Here is a 15,105-nt window from a genome sequence, read left to right on the forward strand (position 1 = left end):
CACCTTGGATTTCTAATCAGGGAGAAGAGATGGGAAATATAGCGTAGCATCGCTGATTACATACAAGCATTAAGGATTTAAAAAAGTCAATTCTACTTCTAGTTAGACATAAATCCTTCGAAAATGATTCTCCTAACTTATCATCAACGAAGCTGAAATATCTTGTTGATACAACGAAGGAAGACCCTGCATGAACTTCTCTCTCTCTCTCCCTCTCTCAACGGATCCATCGGCACATTCTACTCCCCTAGGATCCGAACCGAACCAAACATAGCGCAACACAACAGCATTATATCGATCATATGGACCTCATATCTATTTAGTATTCACATACATATCACATCGAAAGATAACTCCCATCCCAGTATAGAAGATAGTAGATAGAAACACCAACTACCCAACAATCTACAAATAAGCACTAAGCAGACTTAGACAAGATAAGACAAGACAAAGAAAACAATTCCTGCAGAATTTCCTCAGCCCCACATAAGGTTGAATTTGCGGGTGGCGGCCACATGGCTTACGTTAGCTGACAAATGCACACCTACTGGTCAAATCAAAACCTACTACGTACTACTTACTCTGCCGGATTTACGGGCGGAGACCGGGTTCCCTTCGCTCGGTCTCTGCTTAGGCCGAGGGGGTGGAAATGCTTAGTTATTTTGCGGGTTGCTTAGTTATAGGTGTTGATAGTTGATTATTTTGTGGGGTCATGAGGTGATGATGGGTCTATCTAGTATCTACTATAGGTTATCAAATAATTTGCAGTTTGTGGTGATGGTAATAGTGTTGGTGTTGTATATGGTGTAAAAGATCTAATAGTGAGGTAGTACGAAAAGCTGGATATATCTATCCATCATCATTTGATCCCATTATCCTTATCCCTATTTATGATTCCTATCCAACTAGCAAAGAACATGACCCTCACTCCGTAGACAACAATGCCGGGGGTATTTATTTCGAAAAGAAAAAACACAGACACAAACACAGACACAGCTTTACAATCATCACACAAACGAACATATGAATCAAGAGGTTAGACAAGTACTCATATCGAGTTATCAATAAATCAACTCTCAAGTCTCCGCGCAGTAGCCTCGAGCTGTGCGTTGAATGACTTGATCTGATGTAACAGACCGCCTTGAGCTCCTGGGGCGATGGAGCTCACGTTCTCCGCAACGTTGCGGACAAGGAACTCCAGTCCGGCTGTGGAGGAGGGTTCGGGGATCTGGGAGGTGGGTTCGTCGACGGGGCGATTGCGGCTGCGCTCGAGGGCGAGGTCCAGACTGTGGAGGGAGTTGTTGATGGTTGAGCGGGCCTAGTGGGGAGTTTGTTAGCAATGCTTAGGGTATATCTGACATTCTGCTTGCTTGCTTACCATTTTGGCACTCTCTTCCTCGCTGTGCTTCCTCCGTACGGCGTCCATTTGCAATGCCACTTCCTCTCGTTCCTTCCGGACTCGGTATAGTCGGCTCCGTAGGTCCATCATCTCCCGTTTGGATTTCTTGATTTGGCGTCCGAGGACAAAGTTACTGTCGAGCATCTCGCTCAGCTCGAAAAGACGGCCTTCAAGTTCCGTGCCGTAGGCCTCGACGGCCTTCTTCTTGCGTGTCCATTCTGCACGCCGGGCGGCGTTGCCTTCGTTGGCGATCCCGTTCTTGAGTGTCGCGAGCGTCTTTTCTAATGTCTCGCGACAGATCTGGCTTAGTACGTCTGCTGCATTGACGCCGCCTCGGCTCACAAGCTTGGTCTTCTCTTTCGCGGCAAGTCCCTCGGCTGACTCCTCTTCCTCGCCAGAGGATTCCTCTGGTTCTGGTCCTTCTCCAAGTACAGCGGCGTTCACAAAGCGATGGACAGTTACTGGCACTGTTTCTCCCCGAGGCTGTCTGGGCTTGCGCTTCTTAGGTGGAGGTGCTTCTTCGGTAGGCTCCGCCGGCTCTGCTTGTGCTGTAGCTTCTTCATCCGGAGCCTGTGTTGTCTCAGCATTCTCCTTTGACGCCGGTTTACGGCCGCGAGCACGTTTGGCAGGCCTGGACGGTTCGGGTTCTGCTGGAGGCTCCGGCTGTGGTTCTTCTTCGGGCTCTGGTACAGGTTCCGGCTCGACTGCCTCAGCTTGCGCTGCATCGTTCTCCTTCCTTGACAGCGGTTTCCTGCCACGGCCACGTTTGGCGGGCTTAGAAGGTTCTGTTGGTTGGGCCGATTGTATTTCTGTTTCAGGCTCAGCTTGCTCGGTTTGTGCTGGTAGTTCTTCGTTCGGAGCCTGTGTTTCATCGACTGTAGTCTCTGGCAATGGTTTCCTGCCGCGACCACGTCTGACAGGCCTTGATGGTAGGGGTTCTGTCGGTGCTTCCGGCTGTAGATCTGTTTCGGGTTCTGGGACGGCCTTGGACGTTGGCTCAGGCTCAGGCTCCTGCTCTTCCGGCTGCTGCGCCTCTTGCTCGGGCAGAGGCACTTCTTCCTGGATATCCTGTGATCGTGCCGGTTTTCTTCCGGGGCGTCCAGCGCGCGTCGGCTTCTTGTCCACCGTAGGTCTTGGCAACCGTGATTGCCGACTTCCCTTGTTGGCCACAAGATCGTCCTTTGGCTCGGATGAAATATTCACGCCAGTGTCATCGGCGGGTTCTTCTTCTATTGTAGGAATATCGGGCGTAGGCTCCTGGCCCTTCGCGATACGTCCACGAAGCCTCTTTCTCTCCATGCCCTGAGCCGGGGCGCTTTCTGCTGAGCCGGCTCTGGCCAGCCTAGACTGTTTGGCAGTTATTGACTGCGGTTGAACGGATGCTGCACGTTGGCCTCTCGTTCGTTTGTTCCTTGGAGGTGTTGGAGACTTTGTATGTGCTGTAGTAGCATGAGGCTTGGCCGCTTTCTCGATGCCATTCGTCTCTTCAGGTTCGACAGCATCTTGAGGCTCAGCTGCCTCTTGAGGTTCGGTGGTAATTGGAGATCCGGGGGCTTCAGCCTCGCTAACAATGTGTTGTTGTGTGATATCGCCTGCAGTGGTAACTTGTTCTTCGCTGGATATTTGTGCTGCAGAAATCTGCGCTTCACTAGCAGCCTGAGGCTCGGTACCGTCCTGTTTGCTCCCGGTAGCATCAGGCGCAGCAAGTTTTGGTGATGTTGTGACTGGTGATTTCCCATCCGGTGATATATCCATTGCCTCTGACACCTGCGTAATATCCACATTTGCTGCCTTGGGGCTCATGGCGTTCTGCGGCGAGCCCCGCGGAGAGCGACGCGGAGAACGACGCGAAGAAGCTTCACTATCCTGGGATGTACGTCTCTTGCGCTTGTCTCTTGTTTTCTCGCCTGGCGGAGAAGGCGTCGCTTCCGCTTGAGGTTCTTGTTGAGACTCCGGCGGCGGTTCCGTGGCATGGTCAGGTCCTACAGGCTCTGCTGACTGCGGTAATTGTATTTGTGCGGGATCCTCCTGTACAACAGGTGTAGTTGACGGTACCTCTTGAGGATGTTGTGTGCCATTGGTAATAGGTGGACTCGTCGGTTTGGGGGACGACTGGGTCGCGGCAATTGATTCGACGCCATTGTTGAGGGGCTGCGAACTCTCTTCATCCCGCGCGCTGAATGATATCGTCGAAGTTCTTCTAGGATGATCTTTGCCCTGTTAGCATCATATAGCACATCATTTATCTTTTTACGCACCAAGTTTCCTAATCTTGCGACTAGGACCGACTTCCGGCGGATCTTCCGTAGGTAAATCGTAAGGCGACGGACGCGGCGGGAGTTTATTGCGCGCGCTTCCTGGTGTTCGGCGAATATGCCCTCCTTGCGATGACAGCTTTCTCTCCGGTGATATATGGGGAGGTTGTGTGATCTCCGGTTCCGTTGCTAATACCGGCGCCGTCGCGTTTACAGCAGTATCTGTTGTCGAGGCCGGTGGTGGTGCAGGAGGGAACAGCGAAATACCGACATCGCCCGGTCGCGACGAGGATTGAGACGGTTCATCGGAGGCAGTAGGCAGGCCAAAGGAAAAGCCAAAGTCTATCGCCTTGGTCTTGCGTGACCTATTAGACAGTCACAGCGTTAGCAAAATCGGGGTCTGGGTGAGTTCGTCGCGGGGTTCCGGATGGTGATGCGCGTACGCTGCTCCGCGCTGCCGCATTTGCAGCCGCTCCTCTCGATCTGGATAGTCGGAATACAATTAGCATTGGCGCAAGCACGGGGGTTTGATGGAGACATACTGGAAGCCATGGTTGAGAGGCGGCGCTCCTGGCGAGCTCAACGCGCCAAACCTCACGCGAAGGGGGAATAAATGGAGGGAGAATATGACGGGCGATGGTGGATGGATGGGGAGGAGCTGTGATGATGGAGCGATGCCGCCCGCCGAGATGGCCAATGGTGGGTTGGCGATACTCCCGCGCCATGTGGGTGCCCGTGAACAACCGCAGTCTTAGTATGTTTACATTCTATCTCCGAGCATATCGTGATATGTTCTGGATACGAACAAGCAAAACTTCCAGGTTTATGTCACGGACACAGAGTTCCCCTAATTCCAGGAAAAATTTGGATACGATGACTCTTTTGCTCGAGACTACTTAATCAGTACACTGAGTTAGCAGACTAGTAAATCTAACGGACTTGTGGATATACACCCGACAATACATATTATAATATAAAAATTAAATGTGCGGATTAGAGATGGAATTATGCAACTTTGACCGCTGTGGGTGTCAACTGCATTTTCTGTAGCAGTTATCATGAAGTTAGGTTCTGGCGCTGGTTTCAATTCTTCACATTCAACAGGCTATTAGATTATATATAAATGCCGGTTACTGGATGTGAGCATGTCATGAAGCGCCAAAAGTTCAGGTCCCTAAATGCTCCAGTATCGGGATTAACTATGTTAAGTTGTTATCAACAACCAGTCTTGTGCTAGAAAGAGGGCTTGAATACTACTATTGACTCCAGGCTTTCTCGGTTCCCTTCTTGAATCTCGACTCTCTTTTTTCATACCATCTTGTCTTCTTTATACTATCGATCAATATATGATAGATCAAGGTATTGGCAATGCCTCGGGTTCGAACCCCGGCTCGATCTTTGGCCTTTTCCCTTCTGGGCTGCACTTTAGACTAAAGCGGTATGGCGGTCGGTCAAGTGCCTTTGCAGTCGATCGGTCTCCGCATGCTCCAGCCAGTTCTTCTTCATATGTTTCTCAATACTACTCGCACCCTATAACCGCGCATTCTGCCTATCCATTGGACAATTACTCTTCCGAACAAGAACCCTTTGCTGCACTCACACCATGGGCTGGTTTTGGGGTGGCTCGAACAAGGACGACCCGGTCAAAAAGCTTGACCCGGGTTTGCGAGAATACCTCGAGCATGAAGCTCCAGAGAAATACGTTCCAACCACCTCAGTCCCCTCGTCGCAGGACCCCTCCAAGACGGTGCCCCAAGATACGAAACCAGCTGTCAGCGCCGAACCTTCCGAACCCGCCCTTCCCTCCGCTTCTCTATTCCAAGATGGCCGTTACGCGCATCTCTGGAAGACCTACAAGCCGCCCCAGGAAAAGGAAGCGACGGAACAGAAGACTGCAGAGCGAGTGATTGAGAAGTACAAGCAGCGCGGTGATACCGTGCACCGGGCGGCGATGGAAAACTGCGCCCTGGAGCATGAGGACTTGACCTACTGCTTCCAGACCGGCAATTGGGAGAAACGATTGCGCGCCCGTGTGACTCTGTGCTCTGAGGAAAACGCTAAGTTCTCTCGTTGTTTTACCACGCAGGCTGTAAGTGCAGGCGCAGTTAAACCGGCTCTATTCTTTTCCTGCGATGTCTGAACCGCTGTCGGTCGGTATATGCTGACAATCATCCAGAAATTCCTCCAGGCCCTAGGATACGCTTCCTCCTTCAACTGGGACGAGGAAAGGGAAGAACGGATTCAGATGCACGCCGATAAACTCTACCATCAGATGCTTGACTATGAGAAACGGGTCGAAGAAGCGCAGAAAGCCGGACAGGAGCCCCCGCCTCTCACCTCCCTTTTCAACCCCAAGGCAGAGGCATCGCAGACACCGGCCAACACACCAGGAGCCCTGGAGATTCCTGGAGGTGAGACGATCCCGGTAGGATTGAAACCGTCCAAACCGTTGGCACAGCTTACTCCACATGAACGAGAATTGGAGATCCGAGCACACAATGCGCAACTGGAGCAACAGAAATTGTACGTACAGGAGGCATCGCCATTTATGCAGACACACGAGGACGCACGGCAAAAGCGCAGAGAGAAGGCCGTCAGTTGGTTCGGCGAGACGATTGGCCGTTGGGTTACATAAAGCATATGCGTGGTGCTTCCATTATGGACTGGATCTTTCTCTTCTCTTGTGTATGATTACCCCATTTGTCACCCCCTCCAGTAGGAGTTATGATTTAGAAGCGAGTCTGCGACAATTCGACGTTGTTACGCATGGACATGCAGGGCCACGGATTTCCAGGGTGCTTTTTTACCCTTCCAATAGGAATGCAAGGAAAAGCCAATGAAAGTAAATAAACCTAAAGCAAACGCAGGAGAGCGATCCCTCAGGTACCATCGCTGGGGATATACTTGCTTGCTATACACCTTTGAGCTAGGAGGCATTGATCTGCGACAACCCATGAGCAGAATCATATATCTAGTCATGTAAAAAAGCGACCGTTTGGTATGCTCGAGACATGCATAAAAACAGGAGACAAACCTCAGTACCAGAAATGTAGAAAATTGTAACCACGGGAAGTAGTTGAAATGCTGATCGATTGCATCTCCAGGAAAGATGCTGACGGTCAGGGCGGCTGTCATTCGCCGGGCGCGTTGAACGCCAGAGCGACACGAGGAAGCGAAACCAACACGGGAAGCATCGACATCACCACTACGACCCTTTGGCTCTGTCTCGCTGGGCCCTCTTTTTTACCTCTTCCCATTCAACTTCCCTCAATACAACATTGTGACTACTCACTCCCTGGCCACCTTCACCGGATCTATCCCTTTCTTCTACCTCCCCACTGGAATCCTCCGTCCCTCCACTGGTTGTGCTCCGCGGCACCTGATTAATTGATTGATTGATCGATTGATTGATTCCTCTCGTTGCTCCAAAGCAATAAATTAACCTTCTCTACGAACGGCTCCCTCCTCCGATCATTACCCATTCTCGCTCTCTTTGGCTGTGGCGATCTCACACCCTTTCCATTGCCAACCTTCAATATAATCAAGCTCTTTCCCTGCACGCAAAAAGAGCTGTAGTCTTCTCCGTTACTCCCCAGGGGCCCTCATTGAGCTGCCGTGCTCACCATGAAGGCCACCCCGTTGCTCATCTCGTGGCACAACGACAATGCCCCCATCTACTCGGTCCATTTCGACCCCAATGGCAAAGGTCGTCTGGCCACGGCTGGCAAGTATGCTATTCCACTCTTTGTGTTAATTCGAGTCCTGGGTCTATGGTGCTAATGCTTCTCCTCCCTAGTGATAACAACGTCCGAGTACGAAACCCCCTCACCAGACCTCCTCCCCCTCATAACTCCTCCTCTCGGCCTTTCTCTGACAAAAACTCAACCATAGCTATGGAAAGTGGAGACAACTGGCGAAGAACGAAAAGTGACCTACCTGAGCACGCTGATTAAACACACCCAAGCCGTGAATGTGGTCCGTTTCAGTCCTAAAGGTAGATATCTCCCCGACCCGTATACCCGATCTTGTCTCTGACTGTTCGTCTTTGTCAATGATTCAGGCGAGATGCTGGCATCTGCCGGAGATGATGGCAATGTGTTACTCTGGGTCCCATCAGAATTGCAAACACAATCAGGCCTGGGTGAAGATCATTCGGATGACAAGGAAACATGGCGCGTAAAGCACATGTGTCGGTCTTCTGGTGCAGAGATCTATGATCTCGCCTGGTCACCGGATGGCGTGTTCATCATCACAGGGAGCATGGACAATATTGCTCGGATCTATAATGCTCAAACAGGTGGGCTTCCTCTCTCACATTCCCTCGAGGAGTACCTTTAGCTGACGATTAAATATCTAGGTCAAATGGTACGCCAGATCGCCGAGCACTCTCATTATGTCCAAGGTGTAGCTTGGGATCCTTTGAATGAATTCGTGGCGACGCAGTCGTCAGATCGCTCTGTCCACATCTACAGCTTGAAAACAAAGGACGGTCAATTCACCCTTACCTCCCATGGAAAATTCCTCAAGATGGATCTCCCTGCCAAACGCATCTCCTCCAGTAGCCCTGCTCCGCCAGATCCGTCCATTCGCTCCCAACCCGCAGCACCGAGCTCCGCTGCTGCTGCTATTGTGTCCCCTGCCCCTTCTACCCCGGGCACACCGATGACCTCAAATCTGCCCATGGATCCTCCACCGGTGTCTCACAGCCGACGCTCATCCTTCGGCTCATCTCCCTCGATCCGTCGGTCGGCATCCCCAGCGCCATCTTTGCCATTGCCCGCAGTCAAGCCACTGGAAGTACCTTCACCAGGTCTGCTGGGTGGACTTGGCGTGAAGAATGCCAATATATATGCGAATGAAACTTTTACCTCATTTTTCCGGAGGCTGACATTTGCCCCCGATGGTAGCTTGCTATTCACGCCCGCAGGCCAATACAAGACTTCGCATGTGTCTGCTACGGATCCGACCAAGACGACAGATGAGATCACTAATACTGTTTACATCTACACTCGTGCAGGCTTCAATAAGCCTCCCATCTCCCACCTTCCAGGCCACAAGAAGCCCTCTGTGGCAGTGAAATGCTCCCCCGTGTTTTACACGCTTCGGCAGGGTCCCCAGCCTGCCAAGCATATCACTTTAGATACCTCGTCAACGGAGGAATCTTTCTCTTCTCTTCCCGAGCCGGTAGTGAGCTCTACAGGGGACAATGCTTCTATGGAACCCCCAACGTCGGCGCCAAATGACCAAGCGAAGAATAATTCGACTCCCAAAGCCACAGATCGAGCAGTAAGCCAGAGTCCTGCACCTGTATTCACGTTACCTTACCGGATCGTGTATGCTGTGGCGACCCAGGATGGGGTCATGGTATATGATACCCAGCAACAGACACCGATTTGTGTCGTTAGCAATTTGCACTTTGCCACATTCACCGACTTGACATGGTAAGTTCAGTCTCAGAAACATGATCATTTACCGGTGTACTAAGTGCTCTCCAGGTCAAACGACGGATTGACTTTGATGATGAGTTCATCAGACGGGTTCTGTTCGACTCTCGCGTTTTCCCCGGGAGAATTGGGCCAACCATACGTTGCTCCGGCATCAGCGGCTCAACAGACAGGAGCTGCCGTTTCATCCGCCAATAACACGCCTCTCCCCACGCCCGTCACTGCCAAACCAAGCTCAGCGGTTCAAGCGAATCCGACCCAGGCACCTCCCGCAAGTCCGGCACGGTCCAACTCTGTCTCTTCGGTTACGACACAGTCTGGTAGCTCGAGGCTCATCAATAACCCGACGCCTACGCTTGGATCTGTGCCGCTGGTGACAGCAACCCATTCAGCCCAGCCTCCGACACTTCCGCTCACTACCCCGCCGCAGACCCCCATGTCCGCGGCCTCCCAAAGTGGGACAAGCTATGTCAGCAACAGTGTTCTAGGCAAACGAGCCGGTGAATCTGAGAAGGAGGACGACAAAGATCAGAGCGCCGCTCCGCAGGCACAACAGCAAAATCAGCAACAGCCGAAGAAGAGACGGGTTGCACCGACCCTGATATCAGCCGGCACCAATTCGTCTGCTACATTGCGAGACGAGCCACCCAATGCTGACGTGGGCGGTTAAATCTCGCCTGACAAAGACGTACCTTATCTGGTCGCCCAAGTGTAACTATTATCTACTGTTCCTCATCGCTCCCCCCCACCTCTTCTTTTTTATCCGTGTAATGTCAAACGCGGGCCCGGATGATCTGGTTGCTACGATTATTATCATTATTATTATTCCCTTGCTGATGATTTACGTCCCCTTTCATTTCCGTCTTTTTACTTTGCTTTTTCCTTCATCCCGATGGGTCTCGGTTCCTTCCTGGAAATCCCGCTAGAGTTTTCCCACGCGTTCCGGTCATGCATGCATGCGTTCAAATTCTTCCTCCATTTCTTCTGGCGCATTCACTGTAACCTTGCACCCTCAGCCCCTCATCCGTCTTATTCTCACCTTTACTTCTTTTTTGGCTCAACTCACGTGGGGAGGGGCTTGGATTACTCCATGTATTTACTCATCTCGCATTTTTTTTCAATAGCCACAACCCTTGTCTACCTTGGTGTTCTTCATGGTTACTGTTTACTTTTCCCCATAGTCGCGAGTACCCCCTTTTTCCCCCTTGATTCTGTTTTTCTCCAGGGATTTCATCTTATCTTGCAAAGGCAGTGGTTGCATTGTTCATTGACTGACTATTGACTCTGGCCATGGCTGCGCTGCGGGGGGAGGTAAGATCCATAGGTAACTAACTAACTAGTTAGTAGTTAGGTAAGGTAGGAAACTTGTCTGGTTGTTTTTGGAATAGATCTTCATCAATCAATCATTCATTCATTCAATCAGATCTAGTGTTCCTTTCTATCTTGATTACTATCTTATCTTATGTAACGATGCATGTAGTACGGAGGAGGGAAAGAATAATTTACGGTATTGAATATCAAATATCCATTCTTAAAGTACACTAAGAATATATTGGTAAAGGAAGGATAGTATAGTATAATTATCGTGTATCGAGGTAGGGGTTTTCCTTCCGATGGACACATTATGGATCATTCGCCGTGACACGTTATATCATACTTGGGAAAGAGGTAGCTAGACATGTGAGAAGAAGAGAAGATAAGGGCGGAGGGAAAGAAGAGAGATAACAGTAGAATGGAATGAGGGGTTAGAGGATGGATGGATGGATGCTACATGTTCACTTGGGAAGGAATGAAGTAAGGATGGGGTAGTAAAAGAATAGAGGGAAGGTGAAGGGGTCAGTCGTGGCTTTCTCCATTGACGCCATTTACCTCAGGGTGGTGACCATTTGCATGCCCGTTAGTATCCTCAGCGGAGTGTCCGTTGGTGTGTCCGTTTGACATGCCGTTTGTCATCGGCCGAGAAGTAAAAGCGTCTACAATATCGGCCATGCTCATGTCACCGGGAGGCACGGCTTTGGCCTCCGTGGCGTGGGAGCCCACGGTCAGGGTGGTCACGCTGGGGATCATCTGTTCAGCATGCAGGCGGTTAGCCCAGCGGAAAAGGGCTTCGTCGCCGCGCGCACCTCCGGCGACGAACACGAAATCCGGCGTGCGGGGTAACTGCCGCAGGACGGATTCGGCTGCTTTGGCTTTGGACACGTCCAGAGGCTCGACACTCACGGCGCCCTGGCTGAGGACCACGCGGATGGCTTCGCTTCCCCGTGTGCCGTTGATCTGATCTGCTAGGCTCGAGGCCTGGCGCCCGGCGATCTCCGGATCATGCGCATGCTCGTAGCAGAAGTTCATGAGACAACGACGCTCCTCCATCTCACTTCCTTCAGTTCGTTCATGGTAATACTGGATCACTTTGCGGATGCCGTTCCGCCAGTCCTTGGCTTTTTCCATGTCTACTAGCGTTTTCCAAGTGTATGAGCCGACCTCGCGCTTGAAACAGCCATTTTCGGCGATCAACCCCACCTTGGTAGAGAGTGCCTCCAAGGCTGAGTCAAGCTGCTCCGGACTCTTGCTGCTCGTCACATAAACTATATTCTGGGGATCTGCTAGCAAGCGCTCGAGCAGAGCGATTAGGTCAGTCGAAGATCCGTTTTGAGGAGCAATGATGCCATCGTCTTCTAAGAAGAACAGGCGTGAGCTGGAGTTGTCATACGCCTCCTTCACGGCCTTGACGGACAGAAGTGATACTTGGCTGAGTTCACGAGATAGCTGCGTGCTGTGTGCATTAGTCAGAGCGGTGTGGAATGAGTTGAACCATGCTATCGCTGTGTGAGGGGTTTGCTTCTCAAGCAAGAACTGCCAGTTCCGCTCCTTCTGCTCGGGCGTCATGGAAAGCGCCTTGTTAATCGCATCGGCAACCTCTTTGTAATCCCAAGGGTTAACCAGAAGTTCGTGCCCACTGAAGAGGGAAGCGCTCCCTGTAAACTCGCTCAGGATGAGAGAGCCATGACGCTGAGATGCCAGTATTCCATCCTGACAATGAATGTAATCGTGGCTACTAAGGTTCATGCCTTCCCTAAGGCTGGTGACCATGAAGATGTCCGCCACGCTCATGAGGGCCAAGAACTGGGAATAACTGATGTCCTGTCTCAGAAGTACCAGGGGCTGATGAGTCAAGCTGGAGTATACCGAATTTATCCTCATAGCGATTTTCGAAACTTGAGCTTCCAATTCAGGAAGCTCAGAAGCCGAAGCAACTTGAACAAGGACCACCTGGGCTAGTTAGTACCAAATGTATTAAACCATGCATTGTGCTTCGCCCGAACATACCTTTTCCCTCCACTTAGGGTACTTCTTCAGGAAGAGTTCATAAGCGAGAAGCTTCTGCTTGATACCACCCGGAGCATCGAGCCTGTCACGAGCGACGATCAAATGCTTTCCCTTGTACCGAGATGTGATATTGGCGATCCAATCCTTCACATGTGTAGTCCTGCGCAGCGCGTCGAGCGATTTGACGTCAACACCAATGGGCATATTCTTCACATGGACGAATCGTCGGTCGAGTTGTACGCCATCAACGGAGACTTCCAGCCTTAAAAGGCGAATGCAAGATTGCAGGAAATGATAGCAGTACTCTTCCGTTTGAAAACCAATCAGATCCGCACCGAGAAGCCCTTTCAGCAGTGCCTCTCGAGCGTTCAGGCAGCGGAAGATCTCCGACGAGGGAAATGCAGTATGCATGAAGAAGCCGATTTCTGCCTTTGGCAGCCTCTCCCGGAGCATTCCCGGAAGAAGCAGAAGGTGATAGTCATGTACCCAGATGCTGTCACCAGGACGCCAGTATGCAGCAATAATCTTTGCGAATGCCTCGTTGACTTTGACATACTGCTTCCAGGAGTAATCGTCGTACTCCGTGTGTCGCGGGCTTTCCTGCATCTGATAGTGGAAAGCAGGCCACAGGACAGCCCGGCAGAAGTGGGTGTAATGACCTTCGAATTCGCTGTCGCGGACAAACACGGCAAGCGACTCGTATTCATCTTCAAGCGTCTCGAAGATACTGGCACGCGTGCCGTCTCTCAACGAGTCCGTAGGCATACCCAATGTGCCTACCCACATCTTGTCCGTCAACATGCCTGCTTCTTCGGCAGCATTGATGGCGTTCCGCAAGCCACCATTGCCCTGCTCAGCTGCCTTGACCACCCAGTCAAGCTCAGAGAGCAAAGCACGGGGACTTCCGTGTTCTTCTTCCGAGCTCAATACATCTACAGGACCATCCAGATAGGGCGGGTTGTCCGCATCATCCCCTGGCCCAGGACGGCTCAGGATGGAGGGACCCGGGTGAAGAGAAGTCTTTAAGCGCGGCTGATTGAACTTACGGCTCTGGCCCCAGGAGACGGTACGAGGTTCGCTAGGGCCTGGGCCGTTGGGATCATCTGCAGCCGGGATCTCACCTGCAGCGCGCGAGACATAGGGCTTGAAGATCCTTTCATCGTCGGTGGTGGCGCCAGGAGTTAGCGACAGACTTATGCTCTTGGAATGGTGCTTCCTGTTGGTGTCTGCTAGTCGCCCTATGATTCGGCCCTCTCCGCGAGAAGAGCTACTGGATGACTTGCGCCGAGCATGTCGTAACTCGGTAGCTTGAAAGTCAATGGTGTAGGGGAGAAAACTGGACAGTGTGAGTGAGAACTCAATCAACTGCGAGATGAAGAAGGACAAACATACAGTGAGGCAATGAAGACCGTCATTGGGGTGAAGTGACACCGACAAAGTCTTGCCTATTGTATTGTTTAAGGGCTATTGTACGAGTAATTGAGGGGGAGCTTGGGAAGTTCTCTGGAGGAAAATGAAAGGCTGAAGTATGGAATTATGCGTGCCGCTTTTCCCGGAGGAATTAAGTGAATGATCCGTGGAGATTTGATTTCTTCCAGTCCGGACCAAGGGAGGCTAAAGAGGGTGTGGGAATGATTTGATATGCGACGGCAGGAGCTATGTCTTAAGTGTCACGGGAGAAGAGTGAATGCGATGACCCTGAAAATCCCGGGGGCAAGTTAGACACCCGAGCCAGAAGATGAAGAAAGCAGGGAGTGGTGACGTTGATGATTGGACCAGGGGGAAGCCGTCCAGACCAGGGAGATGAAGCACATGCGAAAATGACAGGAACATTCTGGGCTGTTCGGGGAAAAGGTGTGACTGGAGAGGGGCATGTTCCAAGCGCGAAGGAGGGGTTCGGGCAGGTTCTTTGGGCTTGTCTTGGGCAGGAGAGATGCCAGGTCCAGTCGCATCATGAGGGATGCTAAAAAAGAAAAGAAAACAAAAGAGGGACGGAGAGTAAGAGAGAAGGGGGGGAATTGGGGGGAACGGGGACCCGGATCTAGGCCACCAGGATTATGGTCTCAGATCACAAGCCCGATGCATGGCATAGATGAAGCCAAAGACGCAAGAAAACTTGCCTGGCAGCGCTGCTATAGCCTTGCAGCTTATAGCGGGCAGACCAATGAGATCAATGACGTTGTGGTTCCCGTGGGATCCGCAGTCTCTCCACCGGCACTAAGATAGCGTTTTGGCGATGGTTCTCGACAATTCGACCGGGCGTTGGGTCGCTCTGTCGCGCACGCGCGCCTTGTTTCCGCCAGACAATGGGAATGGTCACCGAAGCACATGGAACACCGGGTTGGTCAATGATGATTCCGGCACTCCAGACAAGGAACGGGTAATTGAGGGATGGAGACGGGAAGGAAGAGAAAGTAGGAGAAGAAAAAGTGGGAAGTGGAAAAAGGTGAAGTCACAAAGAGGAAATGGGTGAGGGGCAACACGAAATGAGATGGAAAGCGGAAAGCTTGAAAGATAAACCAAAATTACCATCACCAATTCAATCTTCCCCTTCATCTTTCCACCATCACCACCACTACTTACTCTACACTACAACACTTCTACTACCACTTGCTTGTCTTGTCCCCCCTCTTTCTCATCACCCCCTTTCCCTTCCCTCCAGCTACTCTCATTATATTACCTC

The 15,105-nt window shown here is 51.4% G+C and overlaps 4 protein-coding genes across 4 annotated transcripts; 2 read left to right on the plus strand and 2 right to left on the minus strand.

The window, feature by feature from the left end:
• Positions 1-874: 874 nt before the first annotated feature.
• BO88DRAFT_489930 (uncharacterized protein) lies at positions 875-4,289 on the minus strand. The gene is made up of 5 exons (XM_025712742.1): positions 4,197-4,289; positions 4,098-4,137; positions 3,658-4,019; positions 1,379-3,609; positions 875-1,318 (listed from the first exon to the last, which is right to left on the minus strand). The coding sequence occupies exons 1-5, from the start codon at positions 4,204-4,206 to the stop codon at positions 1,070-1,072; spliced, it is 2,892 nt and encodes a 963-aa protein (XP_025560170.1). The 5' UTR covers positions 4,207-4,289; the 3' UTR covers positions 875-1,069.
• Positions 4,290-4,879: 590 nt separating this feature from the next.
• On the plus strand, positions 4,880-6,587 carry BO88DRAFT_406844 (uncharacterized protein). The gene is made up of 2 exons (XM_025707260.1): positions 4,880-5,743; positions 5,831-6,587. Exons 1-2 carry the CDS (start codon positions 5,258-5,260, stop codon positions 6,287-6,289), a joined length of 945 nt encoding a protein of 314 aa, XP_025560171.1. The 5' UTR covers positions 4,880-5,257; the 3' UTR covers positions 6,290-6,587.
• Positions 6,588-7,278: 691 nt separating this feature from the next.
• BO88DRAFT_456236 (putative chromatin assembly factor 1 subunit B) lies at positions 7,279-9,768 on the plus strand (the record flags this gene model as incomplete). Its single annotated transcript, XM_025710913.1, has 6 exons — positions 7,279-7,382; positions 7,451-7,466; positions 7,546-7,648; positions 7,715-7,951; positions 8,012-9,095; positions 9,150-9,768. The coding sequence occupies 6 exons, from the start codon at positions 7,279-7,281 to the stop codon at positions 9,766-9,768; spliced, it is 2,163 nt and encodes a 720-aa protein (XP_025560172.1).
• Positions 9,769-10,934: 1,166 nt separating this feature from the next.
• BO88DRAFT_417661 (trehalose-6-phosphate synthase) lies at positions 10,935-13,837 on the minus strand (the record flags this gene model as incomplete). The annotated part of the gene is made up of 3 exons (XM_025708310.1): positions 10,935-12,365; positions 12,423-13,758; positions 13,815-13,837. The coding sequence occupies 3 exons, from the start codon at positions 13,835-13,837 to the stop codon at positions 10,935-10,937; spliced, it is 2,790 nt and encodes a 929-aa protein (XP_025560173.1).
• Positions 13,838-15,105: the final 1,268 nt, after the last annotated feature.

The sequence above is a fragment of the Aspergillus vadensis genome (genome assembly GCF_003184925.1).
Source record: "Aspergillus vadensis CBS 113365 unplaced genomic scaffold BO88scaffold_21, whole genome shotgun sequence".
Classification (NCBI taxonomy): Eukaryota; Fungi; Ascomycota; class Eurotiomycetes; order Eurotiales; family Aspergillaceae; genus Aspergillus; species Aspergillus vadensis.

Excerpts from the sequence above, each read along its gene's own strand:
- BO88DRAFT_406844 (XM_025707260.1), top strand. The coding sequence starts at position 5,258 with ATGGGCTGGTTTTGGGGTGGCTCGAACAAGGACGACCCGGTCAAAAAG. Across the intron at positions 5,744-5,830 it reads GTTGTTTTACCACGCAGGCT|AAATTCCTCCAGGCCCTAGG; the intron begins GTAAGTGCAGGC and ends ACAATCATCCAG.
- BO88DRAFT_489930 (XM_025712742.1), bottom strand. Across the intron at positions 4,020-4,097 it reads ATGCGGCAGCGCGGAGCAGC|GTCACGCAAGACCAAGGCGA; the intron begins GTACGCGCATCA and ends ACTGTCTAATAG. Across the intron at positions 1,319-1,378 it reads AGGAAGAGAGTGCCAAAATG|GCCCGCTCAACCATCAACAA; the intron begins GTAAGCAAGCAA and ends ACTCCCCACTAG.